The sequence below is a fragment of the Leopardus geoffroyi genome, chromosome A1 (genome assembly GCF_018350155.1).
Source record: "Leopardus geoffroyi isolate Oge1 chromosome A1, O.geoffroyi_Oge1_pat1.0, whole genome shotgun sequence".
NCBI lineage: Eukaryota > Metazoa > Chordata > Mammalia > Carnivora > Felidae > Leopardus > Leopardus geoffroyi.
In genome coordinates this window covers 53344262-53371445 of record NC_059326.1, presented here as the reverse complement: position 1 = coordinate 53371445, position 27184 = coordinate 53344262, and the positions used below count along the sequence as shown (strand labels likewise).

The following is a 27184-nucleotide window of genomic DNA, read 5'->3' as shown; positions in this document are numbered from 1 at the left end:
GACAGGAGTAAGGTCAAAAATCCTGTTGCAGAGTCCTGCAAATCAAGAGAAGATAGGAGAAGAAGGTGATGAACAGCATTTAATACTCTTGAGCGGTCAAATAAGAGAAGGATTGGGATTTATTTATAAGCTTAAGCAACAAGTTAGGACATCAGGGAATTTAGGATGAACAAGTTAAGTTCAGTAATGGAAGCAGCTGCCAATTTCCAGAGGAAATTGGTGGTAGGGAAGCAAGTTAGCAAATGTAGACAGACACCTCTTAGGAAATAGCTGGGGGGGAGGGGGGGTTGGGAGGGAGGGGGAGAGAGAGAGAGGGAGACACCTGTGTCTGGAGAGGAAGTAGTTTTATGGAGTTTCTTTTAAAAATGGAGTAATTTGGGGGGCCTGGGTGGCTCAGTCGGTTGAACGTCCAACTTCGGCTCAGGTCATGATCTCGCGGTTCGTAAGTTTGAGCCCCATGTTGGGCTCTGTGCTGAAAGCTCAGGGCCTGGAGCCTGCTTTGGATTCTGTGTCTCCCTCTCTCTCTGCTCCTCCCCTGCTCTCACTCTGTCTCTCTCTCAAAAATAAATAAAGATTAAAATAAATAAATAAATACGGAGTAATTTGAGCTTGCTTCAATTTTTTTTTTTTTTTAACGTTTTTATTTATTTATGAGAGAGACAGAGACAGAATGCAAGTGGGTTAGGGGCAGAGAGAGAGGGAGACACAGAATCCAAAGCAGGCTCCAGGCTCTGAGCTGTCAGCACACAGCCCAACGCGGGGCTTGAACTCACGAGCTGTGCGATCATGACCTGAGCCGAAGTCGGCCACTCAACCGACTGAGCCACCCAGGCGCCCCGAGCTTGCTTCAATGTTAATGGGAGGGAAGTGTCAGTTTAGAGGAAGAGGCTGAAGAGGGAGGAAAGCAGCAGAGCTGTGAGGCACTGATTTTGCCAGTTCTTTATGTAGGATAAATTTCTGGAAGGAGAATCCAGAAGCAGAAATCCAGTTAGTACAGTAGATTACGTGAAAAGTAATGCAAGTTTGTACTAAGATTGTCTTAGTGAGAAATGAGAGGAAATATATGCAAGATGAATTGAAGGGATATGGGCAGATTCAGAAATCAATATGATTGGGAGAATGTTAGTTTCATTGATAGTAATGTTTAACAAAGATTTTAAAATATACATTTGATATAAAGATAATTTGTATTTTGTATATGCTGTAGTGAATTTTGAGAAACCTGTAGGATTTCCAGAAGATGGCCAAAGAAAACCAACAAATTAAAAATTTAGGACTTATTCTTAGAGCAGAGCTTGTGTGTGGTAGAAAGATTGATACGATCTTCTGTGTGGAGATCATAGTTGTAGCCATCCATGAGAGAGATTGTGCTGAAAAATCCTCAGTTCCTTTGGTTAGCTATTTGTTCAAAAATACTAAGAATAGGATATATGCAATCAATGTATCCATTATATTTTTCTGTGTGGATTAAGGTTTGCATGTTTTAAGCTTTAGGGTCATTTGGGAATAACAGGTTAAATGTACTGTGCTTGTCAAATTCCAACAAAGTAAATGTAAAGTGTTGAAAGTAGCAGATATATATAGCTCTTCTGCACTGTATTTCAGTCTTGAATATTTACTTTTTAAAGTCAAGTATACTTTATGTTACTATGTTGATACTTAAATAGGCAACTCACTTCAGTCGCAACTCTGAGTTATCAGTTCTTAAAGAAAGGTCATTGGATTAATACTAAATTTTGAATCTTCTAGGTTGTGCATTTGATTTCAAAACTATGAACTCAAAGCCTCAAGATAGTTTATTTGTTGTTTATTTGTACATTTACTTATTTATGGCGAGGGTGATGGCAAATGGAAACAGTGATATGGATTTTACCCTCCACACCCCCAAAAAGTAGCTTACAAAGTCATATTTAACTTGACATGTAAGAATTACTGAGTCTTCTTTACTTACGTATGACATGAACTCAAAATAAGTTAAAATCCCTTAAATTACTTTATGTGAACATACATTTAACTATTTCTTCCAAGAATGTATATTTGGACAAAAGCCAGAACTTTGTTTTCACTCTGCATTTAAGGAAATAGCTATGATAAACAGAAAATATTAATCTGTGCTCTCTTTTCTTTTCAAATAGAAAAGCCTCCTAATAAAAGCAGTATGAGGATAGTAGTGGATTCTGAATCAAGGAAAAGAACCATTGGTTCCGGGGAGCCTGGAGCTCCTACAAAGAAGACCTGGTTTGATAAGTAAGCTGCAGGGAAAATTGAGGAATTTTATTATGCAGTGATTTTTAGAATACTGGAATATTATTATGACAGTATAGTATTCTCTTTTAAAATGAACGCTCTATAACTTTGTTCTATAGGCGATGCTACACTAGTGTGTACATTGGTTTCCAAAAGTTTTTAAGTTAATTGGCACTTGGGAGGCATTTTCAAATGGAATTGGTGTGGTAGTTGAGGACACAGTTTTTCCTCTTTCTGTCATCCTGCATCTCCCCATAAAACACCCCTTCACTGAGAGATGTCACTGAAAACTACCTATATAAAGGATAGTCATGAGCCCATTAAGGAAGGAAGTTGGGTCTGGTTTGGGAGGAGGCTTTAGCATGTAGGCTGGTCCTGTTAAGAGCTAGAAAGTGATCTTTCGGGGAGCAGGGGAGGCTGGATAGACACAAATTGTCAGGGAAGGGCTTCAGAGAAAGAGGTAAGGAATCTGAATTTTGGGGTGCGTGTGATGATTCTCTTATGAATATTTGCAAGTTAAAGGAAAGGATCACACTTTCATACTTTAATATCATTTAATAATGGCTAATACCTAGTTCTGGCTCTGCCTGTAATTCTGTGATTTAAGGCAAGCAGTGTCACTTCCCTGGGCCACAGTTTTGTCCTTTATTCAATAGTCAGATTTATGGGCTATAGTTTTGACATTTTTTCTGAGTTGGAAAGTGGTTGAAACAGTCATTTCTTGTTTTTAATCAGTGTTTTAGAATAGGATACATTTCAGTAAGCTAGCTTTTGCAGAAGTACAACAAAAATTATATATGCAAATTTATTGAAAGAGGGTGCTGGATCTTTCCTGCTAAGGATTTTAAGTAGGAATGGATTTAAAGTGGAACATGACAAATGACAAGAACCCTTCTCATTTGGCTTCTATGAAAGATATATATACTACTAATGGAAATTTCAGTTTTTGGGAGAAATTTAAATTTTCTTTATCAACCAGTAATTTCAGTTTTGAAAAAAAAATTAAGCTTAAGTTGTAAAACCTCATTAATCTGTACTTGATAGGGGTCAGGATTTACAAATGAATGTATTAATCAGCTTGATTTTTGTTACAGGCCAAATTTTAATAGAACAAACAGCCCAGGCTTCCAGAAAAAGGTTCAGTTTGGAAATGAAAATACCAAACTTGAACTCAGAAAAGTTCCTCCAGAATTAAATAATATCAGCAAACTTAATGAACATTTTAGTCGATTTGGAACCTTGGTTAACTTACAGGTAAGAGCTATGAAGTAATTTTGTGGTTTTTGCTTATTTTAGGAGGAAACTTAATACAGTAGAAGAATACTTTTATAAAGGAATATGGAAAATTTGCTTATGTTCTAAATTTGGAAAGTTGGAAATGAAATGAAACTATATTTTTGAAATATTGTGTGATTTTGAGTAAGTTTTTTTACTTTCAAAAAGCAGGAGTTTGATCACATTTTATGTACTGTTTACCTGATAGAAGTTATCATAGAATTATAAAAACTTTAAATCTTCAAACTAGGAAAATCTAGTCTTTATAGTAGTGTTCATTTCCTTAGTTTCTCCACATTATTACTGCAGAAAGTTTCAGTCTGGTTATTTTTGCTGCCTGTATGTGTTGGGAAGCATGTAACAGATACCTTTGGGGCCCAAATACCATGTAATCCATAATTAGTTTAAACATTTACTTTTTCCCCCTATCACTTTTGAATGTCCTTCAAGATTAAATATCAATGTAATTTGTATTTGACTTCACCTAAAATCAGACCTTGGCTGGAGTGTATGTTAACTTGTAAGGTTATTCAGTATTAAGTTTACATTATTAGGTATACTGAAAGTGTTAAATAATGTAGGGCCTTTTTTCCCCCCATTTTTGTCAGCTAAAATAATTCTTTCCATTAATCTGATGAAAATAAGAATAAATTTTAGAGAGTACAGCTGATGTTATTTGGAAAATTTTGCTTTCTTGACATTTAAATTTTTCTTTTTTTAGTGTTTATTCATTTTTGAGAGAGAGAGAGAGAGCGTGAGCGGAGGAGGGGCAGAGTGAGGGAGACACAGAATTCGAAGCAGGCTCCAGGCTCTGAGTTGTCAGCACAGAGCCCAATGCGGGGCTTGAACCCACGAACCTCAAGATCATGACTTGAGTCGAAGTTGGACACTTAATCAACTGAGCCACCCAGGCGCCCCTCTTAACATTTAAAAAATAATATAAAAGTAACATGAAAAAAATGAATGCTTTCTTGGTATGGGGCAATAGAGATTTATATAGAATTTCAAGAAAGTGTTTCTCCTTCAGCTGTGTGTCCTTCTCAGTTCCCCTTACCATATATCCCCATAATTACATTATTAACAATTTATCATGTATTATTTTAGATTTTTTTTGTATTTCTGTGTCTACTTATCATTCAGTCAGTACATCAAAAACATATATATATTAAAAAATATATGATCTCACACTTTGTGAGTCTGAGCCCCAGCTCAGAGCGTGGAGCCTGCTTCAGATTCTGTGTTTCCCTCTCTCTGTGCCATGCTTTGTCTCTCAAAAATGAATAAATGTTCGGAAAAAAATTTTTTAATAAATAAAAAATATATAGGCCCGTGGTATATGTATTACCCTGTAATTATCTAATCTTGAATGTCTCTGAATATCTTTTTACAGCAATACAATTGTATCTCCCACATTTAGATCCAGACACAAAAAGTTTTCAGAATATTCTTTTCCTTGTGCAATTTAACTGCCCTAGTAAAATTAAATTTAAGAAATTTTTCAAAGCTGAGGAGCAAAACACGGTATCTCACTGTTGTTTCAGTTTGCATTTCCTCAGTTACTAGTGAGGTTAATATCTCATCTCTTTACTAGGCCTTTTGCTGTGTATGCATATGACCTGTATTATTATTTGCAAAACATGTTTTTAAAAATCATTTAAAAATTAACTTTATTCTGATTAGGCCTATGGGTAAAATTGAAGTTTTAAATTCCAATAAATGTATGATTATTAACATGCTACCTAAAATCACCCTTGTAAAAGTAAATATTTATTGAATACTTACTATATATTCTCTGTTCTATATAAATTATTATTTGATTCTTAACACTACAGAGTGAGGTATTGTTATCCCATTTTTGAAGAGGAAACAGAGTCACAGGTTAAATAACTTGCTCATGGTCTCCCATGAACATAGCAGTCAAGGTTTGAGTCATGCAGTTTGATTTAGAGTCTGTGCTCTTAGTCCCTATTTTGTATTGCTTCACTACCAATGACTTGTGTACCACACTTTAGAAAACACTACTATTACTGAGAGAACAAGAAATTTGAAGTGAAAAGCCTTGGATCTGTTACCTGTTATTTGTATGGATCTGCAGACTCACATACTCTGAATCTCATTTTCTTTATGTGTAAAGTGTAATTGCTATTGTTATGTAAATCCCTTCCCCCCCTTAAATTTTCTCACACTCTTGGAAATATTTTTTGACAGCTGCGAATATGGAAATTTTTACAAATGGATTTTTCTGTAATTTTTAGTTAGAGTCACCTCTTTCAAAGTAGTTTACTGGCTTCTCCTGACTCTGGATCTTGGCCTCATCACTCATTGATATAGGGATTATTTCTCAGTATTAATACTGGGGGTAAAAAATGAAACGTTTTGATTGCTTGTATATAACATTTGTGCAATGAGCGTTCTTTACAAAGTATTACATAGAGGAGGCTCTGGTTCTATTCTGAACAGTACTCAGTTTACCTTTCTTCTGGAGTGAAAGTAAACCATGGTAAATAATCTAGCTTTAAAGAAAGGGTAAACAAAGAATAGTACCGGGAAGGACCAGAATCTCATCTCTTGAGGAATTTTATTGGATGAAGCACTGGATTCATTTGTAATTCAGTGTTCTTCATATTTTAAATCTTAGGTTGCTTATAATGGGGATCCTGAAGGTGCCCTCATCCAATTTGCAACATATGAAGAAGCAAAGAAAGCAATATCAAGTACAGAAGCAGTACTAAACAATCGCTTTATTAAGGTTTATTGGCACAGAGAAGGAAGTACCCAGCAGTTACAAACTACTTCTCCAAAGGTAGGAGAGAGATTTGTGTGAAATTCAGTGCTTTCCTTAGAAAGCTCTTAGCATAGTGTTTAAGAACAGAGTTACTGCAGTCAGGTAGACTTGAGTTCAGATTCTGGCTCTTCCACTGCTGGCTGTAGAGACTAAAGGAAGTTACTTAATGTCTCCAACCTGTTCTCTCATTTTATTATGAAGTGAATTCCTAGTTTAGACAATTATAGGATGCTAAGTTAGAGAAAGGTCCCTGGTAGGCAGTAGACACTCAGTATATGGCAGCTATACATTTTTCCAGAAACTCAGACTCTGTGTTCATCTTGGAAATCCTTCCCTTCCTCTCTCCCTCCTTCCTTCCCTCTTTCTGTTTTTCAGTCATTGAGCCAATCAGTCTGTAAAGTTAGATCAATTGCTTGTAGGAGAGTTTTATAGCAATTTGTTTCTTGATTTAACTTTCTCCTTTTCATTTAAAAGATACAAAAGATACAGCGAAGGGTAGATTTTTAATTTTTTTCCCCTACTTTACAAATAATTTATGCAAAGAAAAGCGTTTATGGGTATGTGTGAAGGAATTTGGAAGACAGGTTTTGATTGTAAGCTGTGCTTTTAAAACTGTATCTGTGTGGGCAATTTAATAACAAAGTAGCAAAAGTTACTTTCCAAGTTCATGAACTAATCCTCTTGGTTAACGTTTTTTTCTTGTTCTGAGGTCATGCAGCCCTTAGTCCAGCAGCCCATTTTGCCTGTTGTGAAGCAGTCAGTCAAAGAGCGGTTGGGTCCAGTACCTTCAAGTACTATTGAACCGGCAGAAGCCCAAAGTGCCAGTTCAGACCTTCCTCAGGTAAATGAAAAGTCTTAACATTGTGTCTGTCACATAGCAGGTTCTCAGTAAATTAGTTTCCCTTGTGATTTGAATTATAGTTAATTGTATGTATTTCATACAGAAATATCATAGTCTGTACATATTTGAACTCCACCTGTAAATTTTCTTTTTACCATTACCATAACATTTTCATATTCTACTTTTTCCTATAGTATTCGAATTTTAAATTCCTCTCTCTCATTAATACTTATTTTTCTTTCACTTTGTGGAGGAGGTACTTTTCAAGCAAAACTGCCTGAAAAATGAAGTTCAGTGTACTAAATCTTATTTTTCCTGTCATCTTTTACTTAACTAGAATTTTATTCCAGAGAAAATTGTACACCAAACTCAACCAAAAGCTTCTGGGAAGGGAAGGGATAAACCATCAAGTTTAAGCACGCTTTGGTACTATCCTGTTTCCAGTTATATATGCAGCAGTCTCTGAACTTTGCATCACTTATTCCTGACTTTCAGATTTTCTTCTCCACATGTCGTTCCCTTCCCCTCCCTTCCACACTTGAGTGGCAATTTCTTGTTTCTACACCCTAAGCGTCTGAAACTTAGCTTTCTTTTGTTTCTAGATGTTTAAGCATTTGCTGTTTAGAGGTAGGATGTTGATAGGATGCCACTTCCTTAAAATAGTGTTCCTACATAATTCCTGAAGCATGAGGTATTGAGATTCTATGAAAACATGCAGAATGGAAATTGATAAATTCTGAGTTACTAAAAAAAAAAAAAAAAAAAAAAAAAAAGCCCAGTCCTGTGATCTCAAATCATCACCAGATCCAGTATATTTGGCTACAAACCAAACATACTTTAGGAAAGAATGGCATTTACTTTTAAGCTCGAGAAGCAGTCATATATTTTAATTACTCATACTAATTACTCACATCTAATATTTACAATGTTCAAACTTCCTACTGTTTGTCAACATAGGATTCTAAGAATTTATGATTCTGTATTGATGGAGGGGGCTTTTAGTAAGTACCTTACTGCATCATTTTTTATGATTGAGTAATACTGCATACTGTTTGTTTTTCCATACACATTTTCTTTCTGTCACTTTGAAAATGGCCCAAGTTTTTGTCATTAACATCAAAATACTTAAAAGAGTCAGTATAAATTAGTAGAATCAGAATGTTCGAAATCCCAACAGACCTTTATGTTTGGGGAAACACTGAATATGTCCATTTTAATTTTTTTAGAATGTAACTAAATTATCTGTGAAGGACAGGTTGGGTTTTGTATCAAAGCCATCTGTTTCAGCAACTGAAAAGGTAAGAAGAATAGCATGATGTGTTTGTCTTGGCTTCATAAATGTTTTCAGGTGGCATCTTAAGTTTTTAATTTTTTTCATAGTTCCAAACTCTTGCTTCTTAATAGTATCTGTACCTCTTACTCCTACCCTTTTGCTTTTCATTTGCTGAAAAAGAAAACTATTTGCCCACCTTTGTTTACTTTTTGCATTAGCATTTTAATATCTGCCTTTCAGTATGTGTCCATGTGCTTCCTTCTTTTTGTTTTTTCTTTTTATTTACTATATATTCTTTAGAGATATTGTGCATTTTGATTTGAAAACTCTGGTAGCCTAATAGAAAAGGCCACAAAGTAGGAATTTTACCTGAGTTTGAGTTTCTGGCTCTTCACATACTAACAGCATGAGATTGGGCAGTGCTCCTAACCTTTCTGATTCTTCTTCCTCATTGGTAAAATGATGATTGTAATATTTGTCTTGCTCATGGGGTTTGTGAGGATTAAATAAAATGATTGATTTAAAAATATTTAACTGGACAGGATGATGTAAATGCAAGTTATTTATTTATTACTAACAGCTATTGTGCATAGCCTGACAGTTTGTCATTTCTTTTTTTAAATGAGGATATAAACACTGATTAAATTAAGACTATTTATGTACCTTACAGTTCGGTGTAGATGTGTTGTTATTGTTTTTTTGTTTTTTTGTTTTTTTTTTCTATTTAGGTATGAGTGAATGCTTTTGTTCTTTAGTTTATTTGAGGTATGTGGAATTATAGAATAGAATTAGGTAGTCTTTCTCATTTGTATGTCCTCACCTTAAAAGGAAGGTAAGGCTCAGATAGATACATTAGGAATTTTGAGGCAGGACTGGAATGTGGGTCTCCTATTTCACATGCGTGGCTCTTTCCATTATTAAGATTATGTAGGAAGTTGACTTCATGTGTCCATAGACCAGCATCCCATGAGATGTGGCTACTTTCTTTCTCCACTGGTTCTTCAGTGTATTCTTTTCCTTATTTACCATGTTAAACTAAGGCAATTGTAGAAATTTGAATCTGAATCTAATTCTGTATATCCGATTTTCATCTTGGGCACCTCAGCAATACTTCAGGCATGATGTGCCTGATTTCCCACATAAATGAATTTCTGGTACCCCAACCTGGGGAAGTTACATCAGCATTTTCTAAGTTGTACTGTCTCAAAAGCCCAAGAGTCATTCACTTGTGTTTGTCACCCACTTCTCTTTTTCTGCCACCCTCAGTTTCCAGCCTTTAGCTGTGGTGTCCTAGCTGCATGTTCCTCCTGTACTTTCTACTACCACCATCCTGCTCGGAGACTCACTTCAGTGTTAACTCTTGCAGAAACTTTCATTTCCCCGGCTAAATAACTGCTTGATTTATAGTTCATCAGACCTCAGTTATTCTGGCGCTAGTTACCTCTGCTCTAGTCCTTCCTTTCTACCTTAATGTTCCCTTTTCTGCTCATTGTTTCTCAGTCTTGCCTGCCTTTTTTTCCCTTTTTTGGTGGTGATTTTCCTGGATTGCATTTTCCTCTTAAGTGGATTCAAATCATTCTTTTAAAGATTGAAAATCTCTTTATTCCATGAAATCTTCAATTTTTTTCCATATCATGCCTCCTTATTTCTGTGAATTTGTCCATGTATTAATCTATTGTACTGAATTTAGCTGTATCTAAATATTTACTTTGATTAGGTTTATTTTCCTTGATAATAAGTAACTAAGGAATAAAGAAAATAAAGTCTGTTATACTTTGTGTAGTACTGAGCAGTTCTGGAGAGGCCTAAAAACCTTATGCTTAACATCTGTTTATGTTAAGATTTCAACTCTGAAGTTGATGTGTACTTATTATAGGTTTTACAGAATCTTTCTGGTATGTTTGCATCTGCTTTTGTTTTTTTTAAATGTGTTTTGTATAGCTTTAGGATAAAAGGGATATAAACTTGGAATCAATAGTATACATTTACTAATATAGATACCAAAAACTAAATTTGTGAAAAATCACTAATGGTAGTGGGCTGTTTGTGAAAAAGAATTACTTAGGAAATACTGTAAAGACTCTTTTGAGGAAAGCCATAATGTACAAATGTGTAACTTTCAGTCATCTTCAGGGAACCTGTTTATAGAATAGCGTTTTGTTTTTGCTTATTCTTGGTTGTTCCTGTTCCCCAAGTCTATAGGGGTTTTCTCTGAAGAATCCTTAGAGGTTAGTATTTCAGAGAAGTCTTAGGAAGGTTAGAAGAATGTTTCCCGTCATCAAATATTGTTTAAATTCTTTTTTTATTCTTCTTAATTGAAGGCTGGGTAGTACTCAAAGCTAGTATTTATACAGTATTTCTGTCGTTATTAAACCAAAGAAGTACACATATACACAGATTTTCCCCTTTCTATGAACAACACTGAGTAAACCCTTGAGTGATTCTTTATTCTAGAATTCCATTTTTGTGAGAGGGTTAAGAGAGGAAACTTAAAACCTAATTGATAACTGTTAAATCTTAAGGTATTGCAGTAGCTGTTACATAGGTATTATTTGGAAAGAGTGATCAGTGAAATGATGTTTGAGTACCTGTCAAGAGATAGAGCAATTTATCAAGAATAAGGTGGCACTTGTGTGTATACCATCCTGGTTAGTCTAGAAAAAAGACTTCTTAGACTGTCCAGATTATCTCCCAACGCTCTTCTAAAGACTAAGAAGCAAGTGATTAATCACTTGAATATTTAATGTTTGTATGTCAGACCAGTTTTAGGTGTATCAGACTTTTGTGATACAAGATGTTGTTGTTCCTTAGCAGTACTTTTTGTTGTTGTTGTTGCAATCTGAAAATATATCTTGGTCTCTGTGTTATGACATGTTAACATATGTACTATGGAACCTTTGAAAGGGAAATTGTGTGGTATTCTGAAGGAACATTGCATGTCTTTTGGAGACTTCAGCTGTTTAGTTAGCAGCTGACAGTCTATATGATCCTGCACAAGTCCTACCCTCTGTTTCATGAGCTATAAAATGCAGTCATCTAAGTGACCCTTTGATTTTTTTAATTTGCATTTGTTGTATAATTTTGCTGTTGTAAATATAAAGGTTAAGGGAATGTATGATCATTTCCTACTCTTGATTTTTTTTTTTTTTTATTTTTAACATTTATTCACCTTTGAGAGACAGAGAGTGAGCAGGGGAATGGCAGAGAGAGACACAGAATCAGAAGTAGGCTCCAGGCTCTGAGCTGTCAGCACAGAGCCCGAAGAGGGGCTTGAACCCATGAACCGTGGGACCATGACCTGAGCTGAAGTCGGACACTTAACCGGCTGAGCCACCCAGGTGCCCCTGATTTTTTTTTTTTTAATGCATTAACCTCTCTCAGGATTATTACCTAGATTATTTAGTTAGAATTATTATGATTGTTTTTCTTATGGAGAAATATGATTTCTATAAAATTATTTGCTATGCTGGATTTTTTGGAAATCAAGCTGTTGGAGCAGCAATTGATTACTGACTACACATTTTTTTCTTTGACATTAAAATGTTTTTTGTAAGCTCTTTAATCCCTTTGTCTCTTAAGCTGCTTATATTCTTGGGGGAAAAAACTTGTTAATCCCTGAAAATATTTTATAAATGTAACTTTATTTTTTAAATATTTTTTTGATGTTTATTTTTGAGAGAGGGAGACAGAGTGTGTTCAGGGGAGGGGCAAAGAGAGAGGGAGACACAGAATCTGAAGCAGGCCACAGGCTCCGAGCTGTCAGTACAGACCTGACCCGGGGCTTGAACCCACAAATCATGAGATCATGACCTGAGCCGAAGTCGGATGCTCAACCAACTGAGCCATCCAGGCGCCCCTTATAAATGTGACTTTAAAGTAAAATGCTATTCTCGTTAGAATTCCCAATTAAGGTTGGTTTTTGCTATAGAAAAAAACACATCAGTTTGCTGCTTTATGAGAATATCATATTAATGTTTAGATTTGTTAAAATAATTTACTTATAATAAAAGTTGACCATACAATAATTGTATTAATAAGCTATATACACATAACTCCTCACATATTCTCTTTTTATTACATTTAAACAAGGCATTTCTGCTGTAGAAACCTGTTAGAGCTAGCTTAGTTTGATTGTCACAGTGAACCATAGTAACTGTTCCTTTTATATTTGATTCCAACTTGGACATTAGTTATTAAAAAAATAACACTCTGATGACTTTAATATATAAGTCTTCTATTTTTAGTAATTTTTACAAAACACTTTTTTTTTCCCTTCCACTCTTGTCCATGAGAAAAATCTGTTTTTCTCTTTCTTTACAAGTACTAATGGTAGTTATGGCTGGTAATATTTTACATTGGAAATAAGATAAAGAGGTATTAATGGATTTCAACTTCTTTCTTATTAGGGAATTGTTTTTTGTCTTGAAGTAAGAGGTATGAGTGATGTACATTTTAATAACGAAGCATATACTTTTCAGCTCACCTTTTGAATTCAACAGACCTTTGACACCAACCCTGACAAGTATATTACAAGGAAGGAAAATTACAAGCCGATAGCTCATGAATGTAGACATAAAAATCCTAAGCTAAATATTACCAAATGTTTAGTGATATGAAAAAAGATAATACATCCTGGCCAGGTAGGATTTATTCCAGAAATGCAAGTTTGAATTAACATTTGAAAATTGGTTTAATTCACCTAAGGGGGAGAAGGGTGGGAAGAACCTCTTATGATTATTTCAGTAGAAAAAGCATATGATAAAATTTATTAGTCATAATAAACAATGTGCAAAGTAGGAATAAAAGGAAACTTCCTTAATTTTATCTACTAACATACTGAATGGTGAATTATTGGATCCTTTTCCTCTTGAGATCAGGAACGAGAAAGGATATCCATTCTCCACTTTATTCAGTAGGGTGGGGCCTAACCAGTTCAGTAAGGCAAGAAAATGAAATAAACAGTATAAAGGTGGCAAAAGAAGAAACAAAATTATATTTACTCACAGATGACATGATAGTATATGTGAAAAATCCAAAAGAATTTACAAATCTTTGGAATTCACAGGTGAATGCAGTAAGGTCAATATATAAAAATATAGCACATGAAGAAACTCATTTGGAAAATAGAGACAGTGTGGTTGTTTGAAAGGCCACAGCCTGTGCTTTGACTTTGTTCTTCGGAATTGCAGCATCTTCTTTTCTGTTGGATTTGTTACTTCATTCCACTGGTTTCATTTTTAACAGATTTTCTTCTCTTTTATCACAACTCTGTTCTTTTGAAAATACAGATGTCCCTTGCTATTCATACTCTTACTTTCTAAACTCTGGAATCAAATAGATTCAAATACTGAGCAGTATTTGGATTCATATAGTTCATTGTTTCTAAGACATTTTGCTTTTTCACTTTTTAACACTTGAATATCTTACGGTATTGGTGCTCATGGTTATAATTGGCACCCTTTTTGTCTTTAATAGCGGTTTATTATCATCATGTGTTTCATAGTGATGTCTTGAGCTCAATGAAATATGTTAGCTGATGTTCTGTTTGTACAGAAGGAAGTTTCTAGATAAAACAAGGAAGTGGGATACTTTTAAAGGAGGCTTGTCATATACTTTTATTTACTTTGAATCACCACTTCTTACTTAGCCTGATATTAGTTAATAAGTATACTTTGAAAAAGGAGTATACTGAAATTAAGGAATGCTGAATTAAACAGATTGCATTACATGGGTTTCTTTACTTCAGGCTCTCTCACAACTTTTATGGTAATAGACATTTTGAAACTAGAAGATGGGGTTATGATATTCGTTACTTCCAACTTATTTGAGTATAGAAATCTTTTTGGTCACAACTTTTCAACTTGTCTTGGAACCCTTGTGAAGAAAAGTTTAGGAGACACTCAGACTCTGTCTTTAGCATATAATGTTGTGTTTCTCTCTTTATGAAGTTACTGTCTAATCCTTGTACAGTCCTGCAGTTTAACATTGTGTAGTATGGTAAGGTAGCATGGAAGAAATTTGCCTCTAGTGTTACAGAGAACAGTGACTGAAGTCAGACTGCAAAGTAACTCTAGATTTACTCCATATTTTACTGAATGCAACAATTTCATTATTTGTTAGTGATGTCAGTGTATTACTTTTCATTATATAAGAAAATTACCAGATTTGATATATGTCAAGTATTATAAAGAACTTTTATTTTTAAACATCATCTGCCTTGCATGCAACCAGTATAATAATTTTCTAAGCTTTTTTTTTTTTTAAGTTTATTTATTTTGGGGGGGGGGCGGAGAGAACAAGGTATGGGGGCAGAGAGAGAAAGGGGGAGAGAGAGAACCCCAAGCAGGCTCCACACTGCCTGCAGAGTCCGATGCAGGGCTCAAACTCATAACTGTGAGATCATGACCTGAGCCAAAATCAGGAGTTGGTCACTGAGCCACCCAGGCACCCCAACATGTGAAACTCTAGATTTCTGTTTCACATGGAGGCTAAAACATTCTTGAGTACTTAGAACAGTGATGAATTGCCTATTCTTTGTGATGTTCCCTAATCTAACTGTATGATAGATGATTAGAAAATAGTGTCTGCTTGTTACTTCTCTAATAGACCTGGATGTTTACATTTTACTAGCTAAAATGGTGGGCTCTTTTTCTCATTGATAATCTTGTTTGTGTAGTTCCTTTAACCTCTTTTAGGTCATGAACTCCCTTAACTCTTGGGAAACTTCTTTTCCTCTGGAAAGTTACACTGTTCACACATATGGTTCCATGTTTAGTTTTTATAACATTCATGGATTTCCCTTAAGGGATCTCTAAACTCCTAAGAACCAGTAACTAGCCACTCCATTGAACCTACAACTTTTTGCTTTTGAAGGATAAAAAAGGTAGCCTGTACAGTTTATTTTCTTGAGTTGACCCTTGTGTAGAAAAGATTGTCCATCCTGATCTATCATCATTTCAGTTTAATTTGGCGCAAAAGTGTTCATTGAGTATTGACTACGTGCCCTGGCACTGTTTTAGGTACTGAAGATAGAGTGATAAACCAAGCCAAACATCCCTATCCTCATGGAATGAATTTTTGAATTTGTAAGGACGTTAGATGCCATCAACTTAAACATTCTCATTTTAGAGATGAGCAAGCTGAGGCCCCCAAAAAGTGCCTAAAGTTAACCAGGGTCTCATAATTATTGGTAATAAGGTTTAGGTACTAGAAAAAGCACAAAGAGGAGAAGAACATGGTTTTGTAGACAGGGAGAGAGACACATAAATTAATATATCATCAGATGATTTTTATTAAATATTTGAGTAACTGTAGGAATAAAATTTCATGGAAGGATCTGGGTAGAAGAAATAAATGATTAGGGCTTTGTGACTATATCACATCAGTGTTTTTTTCTTGATTTGAAGTTTTTGTATGTTCTTTTTTTTCTATAGGTATATTCTGTTAATTTTTTTATTTTATAGTTTAAGCCTCATTCATACCCTTCCTTTCAAATCACTAAATGTGCTTTAGTTATTATATGTATATAATACATTTATTTCAATGTACTGAATTTTGGCAAAAGTGTTTTAAAATTGAGTTTTATAGAAAACAAGATAGGTAATCATGAATGCTTGGTACATTATTTAAGAAACTGAATTTGTATTGGTAGGTGTTGTCTACATCTACTGGCCTAACTAAAACAGTATATAATCCAGCTGCTTTGAAGGCTGCACAGAAAACCTTACTTGTTTCCACCTCTGCAGTTGATAATAATGAAGCACAGAAAAAAAAACAGGTAAATACAGTTAGTGTACAAAATTTGCATGTAGGAAAGCTTTTCTGTGTGTGTGTGTGTGTGTGTGTGTGTGTGTGTGTGTGTTTTAAGGCTTATCACAAAATAGAGCTAAAAGAAAAGTGTATGTTGGCTGCCACTGAACTTTTATTTTTCATTGTATAGCAGTAAATATTAATTTGGGAAGGGGGACAAAAGGTTCTCTTGATTGGTCTTAGAAACTTACATACATAGTTAACTTTTGCATACCAAAACTTTGCATTTAATTGTTATTGCCAAGCTTCTGCATCCACAACCATTTGTCTCCTCTGGAATATCTGTTTATCAGAACAATAAACAGTAAGTATACTAGTGATATTTTGATATCTTTCTCTAGGAGGCACTGAAACTTCAGCAGGATGTAAGGAAAAGGAAACAAGAAATTTTAGAAAAGCACATTGAAACACAGAAGGTAAAATATTTAAGCTAGATTTGGCAAAATATAGATGTTATAATTTTGAGTAAATTTAATCTCACACTATATAGTTACTTTTAAGAAACTTTAAATTGATAAGGGTAACACTGAAATGTATATAAATGATAATGTGTATGTCAGTTGATTAATGTGTATTGGGGATGAAGAGCATACATTAAATGGTGAACTGGGGATTATATTGGTTTAAAGGAACTGTGGTGGCCGGCGAAGTAGAAATAAGGAATGTTTATCCAGATACGCTGCTGCACAGTAGTTTGTCAACAGATAGTGAATTGGAAACTTTTTCTCAGTGTTGAGATACGTACCTTTCTTTAATTTTCTTGGGATCCTCTACTTTTGTGTTGTCCAGTGGGGTAGGTAATAGCTACAACCAACTTTTGAGAACTTGAAATGTTCCAAGTTCAAACTGATATGTGCTGTAAGTATATAAAATATAGGGGCGCCTGGGTGGCCCAGTCGGTTGAGTGTCTGACTTCGGCTCAGGTCATGATCTCACGGTTCGTGGGTTTGAGCCCTGCGTCGGGCTCTGTGCTGACAGCTCAGAGCCTGGAGCCTGTTTCAAATTCTGTGTCTCCCTCTCTCTCTGCCCCTCCCCTGTTCATGCTCTGTCTCTCTCTGTCTCAAAAATAAATACACATTAAAAAAAAAAAAAAAAAAAATACATACCAGATTTCAAAGACATAATACGAAGAAGAAAAGTAAAATGTCTCAATAATTTTTGTTGAAGCTTATAACATTTTAGATATACTGAGTTTAATACAGTATTAATTAACTTTACTGGTTGGGTGTTTTTTGTTTTATGTTTTTTTATCTTTTTAATGTGGCTGCTAGAAAATGTAAAATTACTTATGTGGCTTACAGTATTTCTTTTGTACATTGTTGCTCCAGGTTACGACATTTAATTAGTGCCAGTTCCTGATTATGTCTCGTAATAAAGGTTATGGCATCTCAAAATATTAAAAACACAGAAACTTTTTACATATTGGCTTAAAATGTATCTTTTCTAATTTAAATTTGGGTATACAGTACTTGATAAAGAAATCACAGTACTTGACACCAAAACCTGAAGCTACCTTGACTCATAAAACCTATAATATGTGGTATCTTTCACCCCATATTACCTTGTTTATCTTTTGTTTCCTGTCCACGTTGGCGATACCATTCATACGTTAGCCAGTTCCTATTCCCTGTGACAAAGAAAGTAATTAATTGTTTTAAGATCTCATTATGTGAAGGGAACCATAAAACTTCTGTGCGTCTCTCTGGGTTGTAGACTACATTTGGAGTGGGAATACTTAGAGACCATAATACCCACAAATACATTACTTTTTGAAGTATTGCTTCAAATTGACAGCTTTTCAGTTGAATTTCTTAAGGTTGTATTCTTTGAACTTACATTCTGAGAGACCAGTGGCAATGTAATTCTTCACAAAATGTGCCAAGATGAAGGCTTGAGTTGAGATAGCATCACCAAATCTGTTCTGCTGTCTTAGTGGTTGTAAGCCTTGCCATGAATATGTAAACTAAAACTAGTAGTTACTTATTTTTATATTTATTTTGCTATGTTTACTTTGTGTATCTTAGTTTTTCTCTTTTTAAAAATTTGGCAGATGTTAATTTCAAAACTAGAGAAAAACAAAGCAATGAAGTCTGAAGATAAAGCAGAAATAATGAAAACTTTAGAAGTTTTGACAAAAAATATTACCAAGTTGAAAGATGAGGTCAAAGCTGCTTCTCCTGGACGTTGTCTTCCAAAGAGTATAAAAACCAAGACTCAGGTATTTTAATTTATGTTGTTATTCATGTTACTACTTACTGAAAACATTACAGTGCTGCATTGTTTAACATTGTTTTCCTTTTAGGTAATAACCTTTGCTTAAAATCTGACTATTACATGCTAACATTTTTCCCTCCATTAATTAGTAGTAAATGTATACAAACAAAACTCTATTCATCTTTTAAACTTTTTAGATTTCAGTTCGAAAAGCCCATAATTAGAATATTTATGGATAATAATAATAATAATAATAATAATAATTAAAAAGATATCTTGAGGACAAAGTGATACAGGTACTTGAATGCTTGATGAATACTTGACTGAAGAGTTTGAACTTTGTAAGTTCATAGTCTAAAAGGTTAATAAACAAAAGTAACATTTTGACAGCATTATATAGAATTCATTAAAAGGAGGGAAATTTAGATAGATCAATCCATTAGATATAAATAAGGAAGGAAGATAATTTCACCTGATAAGCGATTTTTTAAAAACTTCAGAGTTCTATAGTATTTATGCTTGGTGTTGTGTATATGTACATACATGTGTAGAATCATGAGTTCATATTGATATTTCTGATTCTAATCCAACACCCCAGGGTTTTTTTCCTCCTTATTCCATATTTTATCTTCGTGTTCTGTTCCCATAATGACAACTTGCTTCCCACTAACACCAGTACAGTACTCATTTGCACAGTCATTTAATACATTCCAAATAGTTCCAGAATTGCTAACAAGAAGCCCACTTCCAACGACTGAGTAAAAGATTCAAAATTTATTTGTATTCTTTAAAAGTTCACTGTATATTCGACTAAGGATATAGAGTCAGAACTGTGGCCTAGGATTACTTTTTTTTTTTTTCTTTCTGCAGTTATGTTATCAATTTGGTAAAGTTAGGTGTATTTCTATTGATAGTCTGTTTTGAACCCCTTCCCTTCATTCTTGCTGATTTAATATTATTTTGAATAAATAAAACATAAACATGATTGAAAAGTTAAACTATATAAAAAGGTATATATAGAAGACCGTTTCCCTTTGATTCCTGCTACTCTGTTCCCATTCTTCCCTCCCTCTTGGCGTGTATGTATTCTTTCCTACATAAAAGCATACTGTATAGCGCTCATTAACACTTTGGGTTTTTTTGTTTTTCTTTTCCCAGTTATTTCCTGAAAATTAGTTCATATGAGTCCATAGAAACCTCACTTTGGCTTCTGTACGGAAAATGAATTATAGGGAAATCAGCGGAAGTAGGAACAAATTAGGAAGCTATTGTAGGAGTGTAGACCAGACATGATTGATGGCTTGGACTAGGGCTGTAGGACTGGATGGAGATAGAGAAGGAATGTATGGATTAAATGGGAATGTATAAAAGTTCTTTGTAAAAAAAAAAAAAAAAAAATATATATATATATATATAAATACAGAAACTATTATATATATAAGTAATATATATATTAAAAAACATTTTTTATTAAAAAACATTTTATAAATGTAGGATATGAATTATTGTCATTTAAATTATTAATTACCATTTTCTAGATGCAGAAAGAATTGCTTGATACGGAACTGGATTTATATAAGAAGATGCAAGCTGGGGAAGAAGTCACTGAACTTAGGAGAAAGTATACAGAATTACAGCTGGAAGTACGTTTCACCACAACTACCCAGTATGCTAAAGATGAACAGATGTAGTAGGCATGGTGGTCAATTTGAAAATGTATCCCCTCATCCTAATCAGTAATTGTTGGTAGTCTCTGACAAATACAGGAAAGAGAGAAGAAGTTAGCAAATGTTTCAGACCTGGTAGATAAAATCGTTCATTTAATGAGGGGTGGCAGCAGTTCTACCTCTACACCCAAGTCCCTCTACTTCTAGTAAGTTTGGTTCCTTTTCTAGCTGTCCTCCCTGAGACCAAAATCTATTAAAGCCTTTTCAGGTATTCTTACAAGAGATCTTCTGTACATATATAGGCATATTATATTAAATTGCTATAAGGCCCAGACTTTTACTGGAGAACTGTATTGAAAACATGCTTACTTAAGTTTTGCCTATAGATGGTGCTGTGGATGTTTATAAAGGAAAATAAACTACTTTCTTCTCTAGCTTAGCTATATGATTATTTTTTGTAAGAAAAATCTAGTGACATTATGAAATTATTACAAATTAGCATTTTGTAACATTTAGCAAAAAGATGTTTAAAATTAAATGTAAAAATGTTTACATTTTGAAGTACAGAGACATTAATGTCATCAATGTAATTGGTACTTGCCTATATTTATCATCGTTTGATGCCACAGTTAGCATTTTTTTACGGTTCAGGTTATTTTGCTTCATCTGAGAATTATGGGGTTTTTTCCCAAATTTGTTAGCACCCTGGTGATTTTTTTTTCTGACCTAGGACAAATCTGAATTTAGCACTGGCGTCCAGGTATTAACGTTAACAGAGTTCACATTTAGCAGCCACTTTGCTTGTATTAAGGCTCTGTCTTGTTTGTCATAGGAAATCATAGGATGGCCTCTAACCCTGTGTACATCTTACGTTCTCTGGAAAGTTGGTAGGGCTGCCTGTACGTCTTAGACAAGATAACAGGTTTTGAAAAAGATGTGTTTCTTTTATGTTAATATAGAAATTGTGTTTTCTTTATTATGGAGGATACTTGCTTGTGTTGATGGGACTTAAGCTACCACATAAAAAGTTTTGGCGCATAAAATTTTAGTAAATAATAGTTCTACCAGTATTCTTTATTAGTCTATGCTTTGGTTCTCTATCATGATCTAGCTAAACACTGAATGGCATTTTCTGCTTTTCTTTTATGATCGCTAAACTTTATAGTTTGTAGTTACTATTAGCATATGCAGATATTATAATGCAGTATGTCCCAGAGTGTGTCATTTAACATGCCAGTTCCATTCTTTGTTAACAGATCTTAGTGCAAAAACTTCTAAGGCCAGGTAAATTTGGAAAAGGTTAAACATTCTTTTTGCCATAGGATTTCTTAGAGGTTTTTAATTTGTTAATCCCTAAATATACATAATCAGTATTCCATATTGCTCAAATTTATTTGTCCATGGACCCCCTTTTTCAGGCAACATTTTGAGAGAGTATTCCTCAGAGCATACTTTTGTATATGCTACTCCCATTATGAACGTTAATCCTTGACCTGTGAAGTTTATTATTTGGATTTTAGGTTATTACTTTAGCTAATGTTAATTAAGATGAATTGTCTTGAGATGAAGAAACAAATATTAATACTTGAAAAGATCTGTCATTGGTGCCTGCTTGACATTTCCACTTGGATATCTCACATCCTCAGACTCCACTTGTTCAGAATTGAGCTTATCTTGCCCCTAAATTCCATCTACACAGTTACACAAACCAGAAATCTGGGAATCTTCATTGATTCCTCCCTTTCCTTTATTATCCATATCTAAGTAGTTACCAAGTGTTATACGTGTTACTTCCAGTATGTCATAAATATGTTTTCTTCTCTCTTACTTGTATTGCCACCAGTGTAGACATAGCTTCCATCCTCAGTTGTTGGGGCTACGTTAGTAGCCTACCAACTGCTTTCCCAGCTTATTCTCATCTTTCTTCTACTATGTTCTTAAAACTAGCAAAAATAACATTTTAAATACTGATTTATTGTATCACTCTACTTCTCTACTTAAAATGTTTTAACTGGTTTTCATGGCTCTTAGGACAAAAATAAAAATCTTTAATTTAGTGATCCTTAAAATTTTTCATGATCTGGTTCTGCTTATCTCTGTAGCCTCATTTCTTCGTCCCATGTGGTCCAGCTACACTGGATTTCCTGTATTTTTGAGTACGGTGTTTATTTTAGCCTTGATTCCTTTGTTCATGTTGTAGCCCCTACCCCTCACCCTTACCTTGCTTGTTCTTTGTTTCTTCTTTGAGTCATTCAACACATACTAAATATCTACAGTCTGCCAGCTGCCATTGTAAGTGCTAGGGATCAGGTGGAGAATAAAACAAGGAAAAAATATCCTCATGGATATTGTAGCATATTTATTGCAGATCTTGAATGTTCTGTTCAAGTCTTTAAGTAAAGCATTTCCTTACTTTTTTAATTACTTCTCATTAATATAATTAAATAACTTGGTTGCCAAATGTCTCTTTACCCCTCTAGGATTTGAGTTTCAGGAAGGTAAGGACTCGAGCATAGGAAGTGCTCTGTAAATATTTGTGGAATGAAGGAACGGTGTGCTTTTCATGTGGAGCACTGTGGCGGAATAGAAGTTAAACATGCTACATTGGTTGTATGATGATGTTAGTGTAAGTGACCAAAGTGATAATTTGAGATAATTATACCTACTGAAGCCACCAGGCAAATAAATAGACACACTGTATTCAAAGGTCCTAAGTGGAAAAATTAATTTATTGTATATTAATTATGTATCTATGTATTAAACTGGTGAAGTAACATTTTCATACCGTGTATTATTTGGAAATCAAGAATTGCTGGTCATCTAATGATACAATCTGAGATCTTGGAAAATAACGAACTTAGTAGAAAAAGGCACATTTAACAATTTTAAACATGACTTAAATATTACTTTGTTTGTTTTCTAAATGCATTAGCTACCTAAGTTTACGCTCACTTTAAAAACTAAAGCCTTAACTTAAATTATGATACTCTTTTCTAAGCCAGTATTTGAATATGATATCAGATTGTATAAAAGTTTGATAGAGTATATATAACGTGTGGCTTGTGTTAGAAATTGTGGCATTTAACTTGTGTGTCTATAATCTCTTCAAGGCTGCAAAACGAGGAATTCTTTCATCGGGTCGGGGTAGAGGAATTCACTCAAGAGGTCGAGGTGCAGCTCACGGCCGAGGCAGGGGTCGAGGTCGAGGTCGAGGTGTGCCTGGTCATGCTGTGGTGGATCATCGTCCCAGGGCATTGGAAATTTCTGCATTTACAGAGAGTGATAGAGAAGATCTTCTTCCTCATTTTGCGGTACTTTCTTACTGTCCAACAAAACAAGTACTGATAGTCATTGTTGGGGATAATGATTAAAGGAGAAATTATGAAAATGATGAGTAATTTAATCCCATTAATCTGACCAAAGGGTTTGATTAATCTATAATTATCTTTTGTTAATTATTTAAAAAGCAGACATATTTTTGTTTGTTTATTATCTGGAAGAAACATTACCATTCTTAACACCTAGTAGGCCTTCAGATACTGTAAAATGAATGATTTAAACTTTGCTGTTGCAGAGGGAAAAGTTAAGTAGTTTAGTGTCATTTGATACTTTTAAGGGAAAATTTAACATATGTAAGCCATCCAGATTTTTTTAAATTACGATGGAATTTTATTTGTTAATACTGTATTCTTGATCTAGCTGACCTTAGAAATGATGCAAGATGAAATTTTGATATATGATCTTGAAGTTGCCTTAGTCAGTGCCAGGGTATACAGTCTAATACAGACTGATTGACTTATGAGAAAGGAGAATGAGATTCTAGTCCTGGCTAAGCCATTATTTAACTTGGACTTCCTGGGATCCATTTGGCTCATGTGCAGAGTGGAAATTATATTTGTTTAAAGGCCGTTTCAACTTAAACGTTGTGATTAGTGGTATCCCAAAGGTTAGTTACTAAGCATCAGTCATGCCCTCAGGCCTATAGTAATTGCTCTGGAGATATGTAGGAAATAACCAGTTCTTTACCTTCCAAGGATTTTATATATATTATTTTAACACAGATGAGTTAAAGTAAATTATAAACATAATTTATGGCATAATCAAGTTACATTTATTAAAAACTGTAAATAGTAACTTAGAGAAGTATCTTTTACACAGGCATATGATCGAAAAAGGATAGTAGAAAATTTCGTAAGGCAGTAAAACTGGAACTTAGATCTTGAAGGATCAGTAAGCTTACAGAAAAGATTAAATCTTTTTGGAAATTCAGATTTATATGTTTGACAGTCACATTCTAAGCTGTTAACAGAAGTTACAAAGGTGAAATTATACTTTGTTGGGACATAGAGAGTTACTGAAAAAAGTGGTATATGTTTATGAAATTACTAAAATTAATATTTAAGGAAGAGGAGTCTGGAAAGTCCAAATTTAGTAGTGGTAATGCACGTTTAAAAATGATCAGTCTTTAAGAATGCAGGTTTAAAGCGTAGTTCTCTGTCTCAACCTGGAATTTGAACCTGTGGCAAGTAACAGAAAAGAACCTACATTTTCATAGGACTGTTGACTGTTACAAATTGTGATTAACGAAATGCTTTCTTTAATTTACCCACTGGGCCCGGTGGTGGTGGTGGTGGTAGTAGTAGTGGTAGTAGTAGTAATAAAAATCATAGAGCATTTATTTCGTGTCAGATATTATTCTGAGTGCCTTATATAATTCAATATATTATGAATTATTTCAACAACTCTGTGAGGTAGGTGCCTTTATTATGCCCACTTTAGAGATGAAGATGAAGCATGAAGAGATTATGTAACTTGTTCAAGTTCACACAGCTAGTACCTGACAGAACAGATTCTAGAGTCCATTATCTTTATAGAAATTTTCGATACAGAGTGTGTGTGTGTGTATTTAATGAGATTATAATTATAATTTTATTTTGGGGTAAAAAAGAAGAAAGGTATTAGTGACGATATATAAAGGACTAGAAATTTATATGATAAAAGGTTGTTTGTAGAAAAATCTACAAAAATCTATTTATATGATAAAGGTTGTTTGTAGAAAAATCTTTCTACATATGGAAAAAATAAAATCCAGCAAACCAGAAGCAAGCATTGTTTAACCTGTTTAACTCTTTATAAGAGTGTGGTGTACAGGAGTATGTGTTAAGAGTGAAAGCAGGGTCAGTTTGAATGTTAAACTTAAATCAAAAGACCTGGACTCTCCTGGTATTTAACTAAATTACTTTGGGAAAATTATTTAAATTCTGACTCTTTTTATTTGCACCATCTTTAAATTGAGAACGGCACACACAAAAATATGAATTCTGAGGATTAAATATTCTGTTTTAGAAAGAAGGTAGCACGTTATGGGATTGGAATAACGAGTGTACACGGAAGGGCAATAAGGAAACCCAGTGTTTGACACTCTTTCGTTGATTTAAAGCACAGTTCAATCAAGTATAAGTTTCCCTAATTCTAAAAAGTGTAGAATTGTAAACAGGACCACTGTTTATCTTGTAACATCAAGTACTAAATGAATTATTCATCTTTTTTTCTGTTAATCACCATGAATTGTTATATATTCTGGGTTACATTTATTGGTGTTTTAAAAACCATTAGGATTTTGGATGTTTCAAAATATTTATTTGGAGAAAATACTTCTTTTTAATTTAAAGCAATATGGTGAAATTGAAGATTGTCAGATTGATGACTCTTCACTTCATGCAGTAATTACATTCAAGACAAGAGCAGAAGCTGAAGCAGTAAGTATTAGAAATCTAATTTATTGAAAATTCAGATTTAAATGTTTTATAAATATTTCTTTTAAGTTTTAATATAAAGGAAAACATTTTAACTTACTAGATAACTGCACTTTGACAGTAGATAGGTCATATGAATTGGAATTCATGGCCACAAAGAATGTCCTAAAGCAGTTAGGCAATTCTGTTTATAACATGATAGAATAGTTACCAAGTTGAATGTTAAGTTGTATTGTCTTGAGACACCAGCGTTTCTCCTTCCTTTCTCTTTCACCTGGGATAGGGCCATCCCACTTTCCATTACCCTTTTTCTCAGCTGGCCCAGAACAAAGTCTGCTTTGGGAGAATGAGTGATGAGAAATAAGGTAGAAGCTAAGATACAATCCTGATGGCAGTCCTTCTAAGCCATCTCTCATCCGCCACTTACTAGTCCCAGTAAGCTGAACTCTAAAGAAGTGTCCCTAGCTTAGCATACCCCCCAGCTAGGCCTCTACAACTTTTTGCAATGTATGATATATAGCTCTAGCTTTTAGGGTCTTTATAGTAATCTTAAACTATGTATCTTGAATTGTCTTTTACAAAGAATGGCCAAGTATATGCAACCTTGTCTTTCATCTGGGTTTAAAAGATTAAAAAAAAGGAAAATGGATATGAGGTGTGGGAGATTTATAGGAAATGTTTTTAGCCTTGTGTGTTCTTTCTTCAGGATTATAGAGAGATACATGTACCATTTTGTCCTTGGAAAAATGCTGTAAGAGTTCCAAACAGTTAACCTAATGTGAATGGAAGAGTGGTATGCCTTTCAGAAGTTTTAACTTGATTGTGGTCTAAATTAAAGTTTAAAAACACTTTCTAAATTGATTTATCTTCTTTATAGTGAATACTCCCTGACAACACAATTATACCTTATTGGGGACCTAACCTCGTAGGAGTTGCTCTTGGGGCATTATAACCAGTAAAAGAGTGTGGGTCTGAAAAATCTTAGTTAAGCATTCAGCTGGGGCCCTGGAATAACCAGTTTTAAGATCAGTGATGTAGGAGGTGGATCATTTTATAGAATAGGAATGGATCCTAGAGTTATGTTTTTTTAAATCTCGTTTGGGTAATCTTTTCACTTAAAGATCGTTTGTGAGAGTATTATTGATGAGAGTTTAAAACTTCTTAAAACTTGTATGTATATATGTTACATTAAAAACTAAACCCTTTTTAAAATACTTTATAAATTTTTTTTTTTTTTTTGAGAGAGAGAGGAAGGAGTCAGGTACTTAACCAAAGTAAATCTTTGATCAGGTTTTTTCAAAAAGTATTATTGAGTAT

The 27184-nt window shown here is 34.1% G+C and overlaps 1 protein-coding gene across 26 annotated transcripts in view; it reads left to right on the top strand.

Moving 5' to 3' along the window:
- RBM26 (RNA binding motif protein 26) overlaps positions 1 to 27184 on the top strand; it is an 83946-nt gene that overhangs the window by 41690 nt on the left and 15072 nt on the right. For 17 of the 26 annotated variants that reach the window (XM_045480310.1, XM_045480296.1, XM_045480282.1 and 14 more), the window contains 11 exons: positions 2136 to 2247; positions 3342 to 3501; positions 6161 to 6325; positions 7017 to 7148; positions 8375 to 8446; positions 16073 to 16198; positions 16572 to 16646; positions 18281 to 18448; positions 19983 to 20087; positions 23222 to 23422; positions 25784 to 25870. In XM_045480310.1, coding sequence (XP_045336266.1) covers positions 2136 to 2247; positions 3342 to 3501; positions 6161 to 6325; positions 7017 to 7148; positions 8375 to 8446; positions 16073 to 16198; positions 16572 to 16646; positions 18281 to 18448; positions 19983 to 20087; positions 23222 to 23422; positions 25784 to 25870 — 1403 coding nt within the window. The remainder of the gene's footprint in view (positions 1 to 2135; positions 2248 to 3341; positions 3502 to 6160; positions 6326 to 7016; positions 7149 to 8374; positions 8447 to 16072; positions 16199 to 16571; positions 16647 to 18280; positions 18449 to 19982; positions 20088 to 23221; positions 23423 to 25783; positions 25871 to 27184) is intronic. The other 9 variants (XM_045480231.1, XM_045480274.1, XM_045480223.1 and 6 more) reach the window with 3 other exon arrangements.